The sequence below is a fragment of the Carassius carassius genome, chromosome 21, assembly GCF_963082965.1.
Source record: "Carassius carassius chromosome 21, fCarCar2.1, whole genome shotgun sequence".
Taxonomy (NCBI): domain Eukaryota; kingdom Metazoa; phylum Chordata; class Actinopteri; order Cypriniformes; family Cyprinidae; genus Carassius; species Carassius carassius.
In genome coordinates, this window is record NC_081775.1 from 17074852 (window position 1) to 17087699 (window position 12848).

The following is a 12848-nucleotide window of genomic DNA, read 5'->3' on the forward strand; positions in this document are numbered from 1 at the left end:
CCACAATCATTTGCTTTGATTAGCTCGTAAAGCCTCGTCTCTTGTCAAAAGGCTCAACGTGACTGCAGACTTTGATGAACACTGCAGGCAGCAGTGACATCTGTGTCTGTACCATTCTTATCAATGACAGCGTAAACTCGTATCTCCCTGCTCCCAAGTCATAATTATTGTATCAATAAAACATGATTTTGGGTAAATGTTGTGTTAATGTTGATACACAACAGTATATGATAGCAATATAAGGTATAATACCAACTTTAACAATACAATGTTGAATAACTCAAAAAAATATGCTGTTTTTTTAATTTCCTGAAAAATAATGGTTTTGGAGATACAAGGATTCCGCCCGACAGTGACGATATCTATATACAGGCACACAATTAAACTAATAAAATATTTTGAAATAAGCTAAAAACTTGTGAAAATGAAGTACTAAAGCTACTAAATAAAAACTAAAAGAAGTGAAAGAAAGTAAATCAATTAAACATTTTACACTAATAATACATATAAAAAATTATGTAAAATGAAAATAAAAACTGAAAAAATTGTATTTCATGTCTGTTTTAATTGTACATCATAATTGTAACATTTTATTAGTTTAATTTCTATAATAAAATAATTTTGTATGTCGCTAAATGATTAAATGTAAATGTAATTAAACTACTTGGCTGCCAACATCTAGTTTAACTAGTTGTCAACCATAGTGACCCTAATTGATAGAAAAAGCTACTCAAACCCATCATGTTTCCTCAAAACACTACATCTTAATTGTCTATTGGAGTGGATGGTTTCCCTCCATAGTTTGACAGCTTGTCAGCGCAAGTGTGATGGACATGTGTCTCTGACTGTTCACCATACACACATCACACAGACAGGTGGCTGGTTGAGACAAGTCCTCACCTCTCGCCTCACTGACATGCTCCATCATGTCTTCTGTCAGTCCACATTGAGGCTGATCTCCTCCTATTAAATGACTGGCCTGGGACCCTTCACCCAAGAAAGACCATTCGTAATCTGACTTCATCACTTCAATCCCAATCTTCCTCTGACAGGTAGCATAGCTCCCTAATACATCTGAGCTATGTCTATGTCGATGCTGGACAGGATCCAGAAATTATTTGCTATGCTTGTCCACTTGCTGAATAGATGCAACAAGGTTGAAGGTAAATTGCATACATTATTGCTATTACATAATTATCCAATGTCCATAAACAATCAAATGTTTCCCAAATGCAAACAAAGCTCATGCCGGTTTCATAAAGTGTGTGAGCAGGACCCACAATGACGTGTTTAAAGCCATCAGTGAACATTAATCTTGACACGTGTATGTACCATCGACTGTTTAATGGGGCTCTATGGGTCGTGCACAGAATCCGGTGCACAGATTCACACATAGTTAAGTTAGTCTGAGGTTGTAATAGACTCTGTTAGACTTCAAAAATAAGAATAAGAGAGCATCAATTATTTCAATAAATGTGACTCATCAAACTCTAGCATTGCACACTGGAGACTTACACAATAAAGACAAAGCCTTTTCTGATGTTTTTTTTTTAAATAAACTTCTGAAGGTTGTTTCAAACTAACCACATTTGGTAAATCACAGTCCCCTAACTAATGTGATTCTTTATTTTGTCATTATTAAATACCAGCCCTAGTAAAATATGTTCACAATTGACCATAAAACCTGACTTCTAATAGGAGCAATTTGTCTCTAACTATACACAGAATGTCTCTTGAACAATGAACTGGCCTTTAAATCAGCTTTATAGTGCAGACAAAAGACTTAGATAAGCCAGATACGTTGCTTTTATGTGACAGTTCCTGAACAAACCAGAACACTGCAGCTTTAGTTCCAAGAACCGGTAATGAATGCTCACAACAGATGTTTAATAGTCTTCCCTGCTGTGGTGCTGGAAAACCTGAACACACTCACTGCATGCAATCAAAGCCCAGGACTGAGACTACAAATGTCTACTGATTCATTATTTATTTATTTTTAATGTTTATTTTTAATGCATACTGCAGTGTTTACAAAGAATGATTTTATTATTATTATTTTTTTTTTTTTTTTTACACACATACTATATACTGTATATTTTTGCAAAATTAATACTGTTATTCAGCAAGACTGCATTAAATTGATCAAATTTGACATGAAGGAATATTAAGCAACAAAACCATGTTTAACATAATTATAATAATAAATTTTTCTTGAGCATTGAAGCAGCACATCAGACATTTCTGACAGATCATGTGACACTGAAGACTGGGGTAATGGCTGTTAAAAATTCAGCTTTGCCACCAGAGTAATAAATAATACATATATATATATATATATATATATATATATATATATATATATATATATATATAATCCTGTCAGCTCTGTCCTGTCACAATAAAGGCAAAATATAATTATAAATAAAAGTTAATATATTTACACCCTTCATTCTATTTCTGATAAAATAAATGTAGCGTTGGTCAGCATAAGAGACTTATAAAAAATACAGGTATACATTAGTTCTCTCTATATATAAGCTTGGTAAAATAAACAAATATATATATATATATATATATATATATATATATATATATATATATATATATATATATATATATATATATATATATTATAAAATGCATGATGGAGCATATGTTTAATATATTTTATATAAAAAAAAGTAAAAAAATTATATAAGCAACTATAAAGAACTCGGACATTAATTTAAGCAAGCTGAGAGGTTGCTAAAATAAGATCACTTACCAATTATCAATTCAGTTTCTAAGATTCTAATATGATGGGAATTGGTATGATGTCTGAGTGGCCTCCTTTCAAAATACATGTCTGAGCAACACATGGTTTTAAATGTGTTCCTGCAAAATAATTTGTTCTCAAAAGGTAGCCGAGCGTACCTCGAAAAAAAGTTTTCCCAGTCAAATCCAATAACAAAAACAATAAACTGCTTTAAATTTTCTGCAATGATTCCCCGGCTGAAGAGTGTATCTTTAAGACTCTGAGCTCCCCCTGATCAACTTATCATCCCCAGACCCAAGAGTCATTACAGCTGCCTGCAGTCTCAAACACTACTGATGGTTCCTGTCCTATTCCACGTTCAACCAAAATTGGATTTTGATTGCTTTTCACAGGATATTTTTAATTAAAGGCGAATGAGAATAGCATGTGAGATTAAACAATACTTCATGGTTTAATTCCCAGAGAGAGTTATCAGAGAGAGAGCAAAGCGATTTAATGGCTTCCTTACAAATATTGCCAATTAAAACAAGTGACATTTTTCAATCAGAATGAATTACTATGTCCCATAGGAAGAAAGGGACTCAGGCCAAAATGGAAAAAGCTAAAGCTTTGCATTATGGTAAAAAAGTGACTGTGTCAGAGTGAATGTATTGACACATTCTGTATTTAAGCTGCCATAAAAGCACTGAAAATATTTAATTTACCATGACATCATATCCTGCCTGGAGCTGTGAGCCTCACAGATCAACATAATGTGAACTAGTTAAATGCCGGTTGGACTGACAGATTGAAGGTCTTGCGTTAAAAGCCCGCTGGCTGGATTTGAGGGCCACTACTTGCATCTGTGCAGTGCAAAGAAATCTATTAGTGTTACAGCAGCCATTTGTATGAAATGTAAATGTGAACATTTACGCTGGTATGCGATATGTATTCATACATCCTTGTGTGTGTGTGTGTGTGTGTTTGTGAATGTACCTCAGTAATGAAGGCCTTTGCTGTGGCGGGACTCATGAACAGCACAGCACGCCTCAGTGTGTCCCTGTAGCGATGCAGCTCTTCCACCCTCATGGTGCGGAACATTCCAGTGATCATCATGTTAATATTGGATTCCACCTTCTGGAGAGACACATCCATCCCCTGCTGAGACGTCTGGTCCAGGAAGTTCTCTATGCCCCGGATATCTGAACAATAACAGACAATATAATTCAAAACTACATTCATTTTTTTATGTGACCTGTTGCAATCTGTGACACATATATGTTTATTAAAGGCACAAGACATACTTTTTTGTGACTGTCTTGGATTTATAAACATGCTTATAGATGTTTTTTTTATTTTTTATTTTTTTTATTTACCGATGCAATTGTAGAAATGCAATATTAAGATTATTTAATCAGCAGGTTACTGAAATAAAGCAAGAAGTGATAGACTGGTCATGTGACCTCAACATGGCTGTCCCCATGATGGGACCTGCTCCATGTGAAATGAAATAATGTCTATTTTACTAAAGTCTTCATGTCCTGTGACTATACATGATTTTAAACATACACTACAGTTCACAAGTTTGGAGTCAGTAAGATTTTTCCTCTTATTCAGCTAGAAAACACTTAATTAATCAGATGTTTTCGAAATTAATAATAACAATAAGAAGAAAGAAGAAAAATAAATGTTTTTTGAGCACCAAATCAGCATGATTTCTGAAGGATCATGTGACAAAGACAGACTGGAGTAATGGCAGCTGAAAATATAGCTTTGCCATCACAAATATAAATTAATTAATTTTAAACAATTAGTTACAGTATTTTAAATAGTAATTTTACAAAATTACCGTTTTACTACTTTTAATTTCAACCAAACACTTTTTTTAAGGTACAATTCTTTTAACAAACCATTAACTACACTGAAAAAACAAATAATAATAATAATAATAATAATGAAAAAAAAAAGATTCAATGAATTTACTTAAAAATAAATAAAAATAAATAAATAAATTTTAATCATAAATGTGTCCCTATTTACTTAAAATAGCAATTTATAAAAATTATGCAAATTAATGCATAAAACAACCTTGTGACGAGTGGGGCGGGGCCGAGGGATGTGGGAACACGAGCGAGGCCGGTGGAGTGATTGGGAAATGAGCGACACCTGCGACCCACCACCGGTCTCGAGTCCCACAGAGGAGATGGAAGGATATAAAACTGGAGCGATGACAGTGAAGGACGAGAGAGGACCAGGCCTGGGCTTTAGTTTATGTTTTGGTTTTACTTTGTGCGCATCAGTCGTCCGTGAGGGGCTGATGCGCTGTTTTGTGTTTATTTTGTGATTATTAAAGTTTCATTTTGATTGTCCGCCGGTTCCCGCCTCCTTCTTTCCGATGATTATGGAGTTTTTATTATTAGAGTGGTGCCGAAGCCTGGGAGAAGGAGGGACGCGCTGCTGAAGATCCCTTGCCGCTGTGATGAATCCGCGGTGCCATCGAGCAGGCGAGGAGTGTGCCGCCATGGACGCTCGAGGCGGTGGGCTGGAGTGAGTTGCCGGGGACGGGCGAGCTCGCTACCGGCCGCCCGCGATGTGGAGGGGGGGCTGCCGTCCGTGAGGGAGCGGAGGAGTCGGCGCCGTTCGCCAGGGGGCCGGAGCCTGCTGCCTCCGTGAAGGTATCTGGGGGAGCAGGGAACGGGGGACTCCTGCCGGCTGCCCAAAACCGGAGGAGCCGTCGCCGTCCACCGGGCGGCGGAGGAGTGTCGTGCCGTCTGCCGAGGGCCGTCCAGTGCCACCGCCAGGCACCGCAGAGGAGATCACCCAGCTGGTGGAGGGCCGAGCAGCAGTGCGTCTGGGAACCGGAATTTTTTTTTTCTCCCCTCTCTCGTCTCTGTCGCTCCTCCTTCCATCTCCTTTTCTCTTGCCTCGTCTGTCCTACCCCCAGGTCCCCGTGAGCGGGGGTAGAGCGCAGTCTCGGGAGTACCCCCCGGCCTGCGAGGGGCGATGGGTGTATGTGACGAGTGGGGCGGGGCCGAGGGATGTGGGAACGAGCGAGGCCGGTGGAATGATTGGGAAATGAGCAACACCTGCGACCCACCACCGGTCTAGAGTCAGAGGAGATGGAAGGATATAAAACTGGAGCGATGACAGTGAAGGACGAGAGAGGACCAGGACTGAGCTTTAGTTTATGTTTGCTTTTTATTTGTGCGCATCAGTCGTCCGTGAGGGGCTCATGCGCTGTTTTGTGTTTATTTTGTTATTAAAGTCTTTCATTTTGATTGTCCGCCGGTTCCCGCCTCCTTCTTTCCAAAGATTAGGGAGTTTTTATTATTACAAACCTTTAAAGCAAACAAACCTTGTTAGCAAATAGTCATGTAAGATAAGAGTAATTTCTCCTGCTGCTCAGAAATGCTGAAAGGACACAAGCAGTTACAGAGCATTCAATCACAGCGCTCATTCAAACAGACAGTGGAGTCTGCCAGAGGTCATGACGGCGAAATTAGAGAGAGTTATTTCACACTAAACAATATGTTGTACATTCATTTAAATTTACAGTTGATTAAAGATAAAATATAAAGTTTTTATGGTCCAAAACTGCTGCTGTTATGATAAACAAAAAAAAAAGAAATAATTAAAGTGCCTATTTAAATGTTAAATTATAATGACTACCCATTTACCTTAAAAATAAATAAATAAAACACAAAATAATTTTATTTATTAAGAAATATCAGAAAATAAATCATTATCAGCAAGAGTACCAACTATATAACCTCCCTTAAGCCTGGCAATATCAACCATTTTGTTTTCACGTTCACCATTACTGGGACAACCGTGAAGCACAGGAACGCATTAGCATGTGTGCTAACAGCGCTCAGGAGTGGGCGGCAGCAGAAACCTGGGTAGAACATTTATCACTGCGGTGTGGCGAGGCAGAAGTGCTGTCTCAGGGCTGCGCTACATAAAAGATGCATTTCACAGAGGAAGAGTTCCTGCAGACCCATCCCTCTGCGCAGGCGGCCTTTCCCTACATCAAACCATTTCCACCGGAGCAGGGAGGCGTTGAGAATGTAGGATCAAAGCGTCCCAGAAAGATGGGACTGGGGCTAGGGAACCAGGGGGAATTAAGGTGGGGGTTGTTGAAGGTGAGACTGACTGTGACAGAGATGTGTGCAAAAAAGATACTTTCTGGAAAAGCATTGAAGGAAAACGTCTTTACTGTAGGTAGCCTTTCAGTTATGAGCTGCTAAAAGAAGATTTCATATCAATCTTATGTTTTAGATGCATAAATGAAGCAGAAAAACTACATGAAATGACTGAAAAATCAATCTTAAGCTAATAGCATGAGCTAGTCCACCTTAGTCATTAGCCACAGTAGATCATCTTGCATCCGCAAAAACAGACACCAGATGGTCAAATGGTTGTTATTTGGAACCTGGTAAGATCAATTACCAGCTTGGATCAGCTAACCAGCTAAAAACAACTAAACACACCTATTATTTCAAACGGGATTTTCCATAAGGGGTGGTGTTAGCGCAGTGGATAAGATGCATGCCTGTGGTGTGGGAGACCCGGGTTCGAATCCACTGTGAACCGCCAGTGTGTCCCTGAGCAAGACACTTAACCCCTAGTTGCTCCAGAGGCATGCGACCGCTGACATATATAGCAATTGTAAGTCGCTTTGGATAAAAGCGTCAGCTAAATGAATAAATGTAATGTCAGCTAAATGAATAAATGTACAGACTGCTATTTTGCAAAATACATCCGTTAAAACATCATTTATTTTTTTTAGATTACATTTTTTAGGCTACAGAACTTGATATTTCCTAATTGAAAAACTTTATTACAATTAATAAATTGTAATTATAATTATAAGCTAATTTTGTGAAATAATGTTTATGTAAACATATTGTGTTTTACAGTTTAGTTTATTAACTCTAAATTCTCTCTTTCTCACTCTCTCTATGTATACTATACATATTATATCTATATATCTATATCTATATATATATATCTATATATATATATATATATATATATATATATATATATATATATATATATATATATATATATATATATATATATATATATATACTATACATATGTATAATTGAAGTTCATAAATGCACTATTTTAAGTCAATAGACCTAAGAAGCATATATATATATATATATATATATATATATGCTTCTTAGGTCTATTGACTTAAAATAGTGCATTTATGAACTTTTACCGAACCAAAAATGCATTTATGTCAAATTTGTGTTATTTAAGCTAATTCATTTAAAATAATGTTCATACAAAATGTAAACCAATCAAATGTTCTGAACAAGTAGTGGGTTACAATACAAGCTGCTAAAAAACAGTAGCTATCGACCCTGAAGTTAAACAGGAAATGTTTAAAAAATTAAACACACAATGTGAAAAATTTAAAACTGTCCTTTATATAATTTAAATCACAAACATTTGAATCAGGGGATTTTAATTAAAAAAATTATGCCAATTCAAATAAAACTTGAACAAATACATTTGCATAACCAAAAGCATACTACGAAGTATAGGAACTGTGATATTTCCTCAGGTCAGACATTAAAAACAGTGCTACACCAGCTGGATAAAGTACCTTGTTAATGGAAAAGCTACACTGTTAAGAAAATAACTCAACTGCTATCACGCAGCTGAAAAATGTAGTCAATTTAGTAGTGTTAATTACATCCCAACAATGCTGTTAAATTGTCTTTTGAAGTACCATTTAACTGAAATCCACTGTTTTTAACTTTCAGGACACAAGAAAACTCGAATCACAGTGGTTTGGCTCTTGACTTAATTAGCAGGGTCATCGCCACCTGCACCTCCACTGAAACTCTGTAACTCGATGCAACTAAAAAGGGAAGACAGGGACAACATTCACAGCACGCTGGAGGAGGGTCAAAAGCACCGGTGCCTCCATCTGTGCACTGGATCCAATTTAAAGCAAATCTATGGCTGCGGTTCTGCTGGAAATCTCTTATTGGGTTCCCCTGCTAGTGCGGAGGGCAGGGCTCCAGCAGACAGCAGCTTGTGTTTATAGCCGAGGACACATAGGGGGACCCAATACGGTCCGTGTGCTGGAGTGGCATCTGGGTAGGAGCCGTTTACGGCAACGTTACATGGATACGATATTGCAGGATGGGGCTGTGGAGGTCAATGGTGTGTTAATGTACAATGCTTGCTATTTTTTTAGTTACGACTCTATGAAGTCGGGACATTACAGAGCTCCCATTCAAAGATGAGGAGCCTGCTTAGTTTTATTCCGTTTTAACAAGAGGTTATAGTGAGGGAGATTAATACAAACAGACACACAGCACAGCGGTAACGCACCAATGAGGCCCTTTTCATCTGTCAAAAAATACACATGTAATTACAATCAGCATTAGCGTCTCCATTATTATACAGACTCTGCCCTCACTTTCCCTGTCAGAGAATCTCAGTTTGAACTCTAAGCATTTCCAGCATATGCTACTGTGCTCAACTTTAAAATAATAACTTTCACACAAAACACTCTGATTAATCTGCTCTGCATCATCTTGTGGAAAATTTTGGTTAAAATAATATTTTGCCATATACTTTAATTCAACTTACAATGTATGTGAAGTATATATATTTAACTGTCACCTGTGATCTGAACCTATGCTAACTAGCCAAACTTTGACCCCATGATTTCCAACTGAAAAGTTTTTATGTGATTCTTCTAAATATTGGCTAAAAAACTCTTTGAGAAAAATAACAATAATTCTATAGATAATCCTAATTTTTAACAATAAAAGTTCAAATAAATGTGTAAATCTGCATATATATATATATATATATATATATATATATATATATATATATATAAAGTCTCCTATTCTCAACAAGGCTGCATTTATATGATCAAAAATACGGTAAAAACATTGATATGGGTCAAACTGGGTCACAAGGCCTCAAGAAGTTTGAAAGCCCCTTCTAATTGGGAACAGTAAAGAGGGGTAAGAAAAGTCCCAAACTACTACTAGTCTTCAGTTTACTTCTACCTCCGTTTATCTAACAGCGAAATCAATTAGTGCTGGGCTTGATTAGCATACGTCCCTGCTTACCGTGGTGATGAGATGCATAGCAGATTGTCATCACTCAATGGCTGGATGTCTAAGTGGTGCCCACAGAATAACATAGGTTTCATAGACAATTGGACGAGCTTTTGGGGCAGACCTGACCTGTTGAAAAGAGATGGTCTTCATCCCTCCTGGGGTGGCGCCACTCTTCTCTCTAGAAATATGGCAAATAGTCTTAGAGTTTATACTTGACTAACTGGGGCCCAGGTCAGGAAGCAGACAGACTGGCTAAACCGACCATCTGCTAGCTGCCTCCCGTCACAGAGGTCAGTTAATTCTCAGCACAAAGAGACTCTTTCACCTAGATATCACACTATAGAGACTGTGTCTGTTCCCCGAACTAGAAAATACAAAAAACGTCCAAACCAAGTTAAGATTAACAATTTAATTGAGGTTCAACAAATAAAAAACAGAAGCAATACGGATAAACAAATGATAAAGCTTGGCTTATTGAATATCAGATCCCTTTCTACGAAAACACTTTTTGTAAATAATATGATCACTGATCATAATATAGATGTACTCTGTTTGACAGAAACCTGGCTAAAACCTGATGATTACATTATTTTAAATGAGTCCACCCCCCAAGATTACGGTTATAAACATGAGCCGCGTCTAAAAAGGCAAAGGTGGAGGTGTTGCTTCAATTTATAACAACGTTTTCAGGATTTCTCAGAGGGCAGGCTTCAAGTAAACTCATTTGAAGTAATGGTGCTTCATATAACATTATCCAGAGAAACAAATGTTAATGATAAATCCCCTGTTATGTTTGTACTGGCTACTGTATACAGGCCACCAGGGCACCATACAGACTTTAATAAAGAGTTTGGTGATTTTACATCCGAGTTAGTTCTGGCTGCAGATAAAGTTTTAATAGTTGGTGATTTTAATATCCATGTTGATAATGAAAAAGATGCATTGGGATCAGCATTTATAGACATTCTGAACTCTATTGGTGTTAGACAACACGTTTCAGGACCTACTCATTGTCGAAATCATACTCTAGATTTAATACTGTCACATGGAATTGATGTAGATAGTGTTGAACTTATTCAGCCAAGTGATGATATCTCAGATCATTATTTAGTTCTGTGCAAACTTCATATAGCCAAAATTATAAATTCTACTTCTTGTTACAAGTATGGAAGAACCATCACTTCTACCACAAAAGACTGCTTTTAAAGTTATCTTCCTGATGTATCCAAATTCCTTAGCATATCCAAAACCTCAGAACAACTTGATGATGTAACAGAAACTATGGACTCTCTCTTTTTTAGCACTTTAAATAAAGTTGCTCCTTTACATTTAAGGAAGGTTAAGGAAAACAGTTTGACACCATGGTAAAATGAGCATACTCGCACCCTAAAGAGAGCAGCCCGAAAAATGGAGCGCAGCTGGAGGAAAACCAAACTAGAGGTATTTTGCATTGCTTGGTGGGAAAGTAACCTATCCTACAGAAAAGCATTAAAAACTGCTAGATCCGATTACTTTTCTTCTTTTTTAGAAGAAAACAAACATAACCCCAGGTATTTATTCAATACAGTGGCTAAATTAACGAAAAATAAAGCCTCAACAAGTGTTGACTTTTCCCAACACCACAGCAGTAATGACTTTATGAACTACTTTACTTCTAAAATTGATACTATGGGCTAGGTGCACAAGATGGCGCCGGTGAGCTTCAGCGACGCGAGTGTGTGCATACTTACTTCCGGTCTATGTAAGGGAAACTTACATACGAAACTTGGCTAGATGTATATAATTAATATTTTTCAAATTTAACAGCGGATAGTGGTATATCAAAAACATGGGGAAACATCCTCCCTACATTTTGCGTACCTTTGTGTGGAAATTCATCAAGATACAGATTATGCGGTCAGGTTAGGTCCACGGGGATTTCTTCTTTCAAACACAAACCACTCAAATATGCAATACTTTTCATTTTCGAAGAGCTGGTTTTGTTCTGACTGTTATGGAAGATCAATGTTTCTGACTGTCAAACAAGACGCACAGAGATTTCTGATAAAGCATGTTTTATTAACTTTATTTGTTAACAATTTATAACTAACTGTACAATTAAACATAATATAATTATGGTAGGTTTGCATTAAATAAAAGATCGCTGTTTGCATTCATGTGTATTTTTATCTACGTTTATTTGTTTTGTGAAAGATCTGCAGCATAAATCATTATCTGTCTATGAGCAGCCATGTATATTGTTATTCTTTTGCATTAATTATCAGAGTAAACACATATTAAAATTAGTCATGTATTTTTTACTGTGTAAATAAAATATGTTGTGAAAATAACGATGAAACAGACTGATGTGTGTGTACAATTGAGAAATGGATACTTCTGAAGATACATTGCAGCCCACGTCTCAAGAGGTAAATATTTCATTAAAAAAATAAATAATGCAAACATTTTCGAGAAATAAGTAATTTGTACATTTACATATTTGGTAAGATAAAAATACATTATGTAGCCGTGTATACACACCATGAGTTCAACTTTCATTTCGTGAACAGTAGTGAACATTAGTGTATTTAATTCATTCACCAGACCCAAACATACACAAGTTTCAAATCCACTGGCTCAGTTAACATTTGTAGTATAGTAATAATAGCAGTGTATATCTTATTTGGATTTGAAGTGATATTATAAATCCTGTAAACATATAGAAAGTAATATTTTGACTTCTCTGTTTCTCTGCACTGACGTTTAGCACAACCGGAAATATCTACGCACACACTCGCAAGACCGGAAATCCAAGATGGCGGAGATATGCAACTAGCCCATTAGAGATAAAATTGCCACCAGCTACAGTATCACATCAGACAGTGCACTATAGACCCCCTGAGGAACAGTTCCACTCATTCTCTACTATAGGAGAGGAAGAATTGTATAAACTTGTTAAATCATCTAAACCAACAACATGTATGTTAGACCCTATACCATCTAAGCTCCTAAAAGAGGTGCTTCCAGAA

The 12848-nt window shown here is 36.8% G+C and overlaps 1 protein-coding gene across 6 annotated transcripts in view; it reads right to left on the reverse strand.

Annotated features, from left to right (window-relative positions):
* The window catches only part of grid2 (glutamate receptor, ionotropic, delta 2), a 443770-nt gene that overhangs the window by 170519 nt on the left and 260403 nt on the right, over positions 1-12848 (reverse strand). For all 6 annotated transcript variants that reach the window (XR_009422772.1, XR_009422773.1, XM_059503539.1 and 3 more), the window contains one exon: positions 3731-3936. Coding sequence is in view for 4 of the 6 variants with exons in the window: in XM_059503539.1 (XP_059359522.1) it covers positions 3731-3936 (206 nt within the window). In the remaining 2 variants the exon portion in view is untranslated. The remainder of the gene's footprint in view (positions 1-3730; positions 3937-12848) is intronic.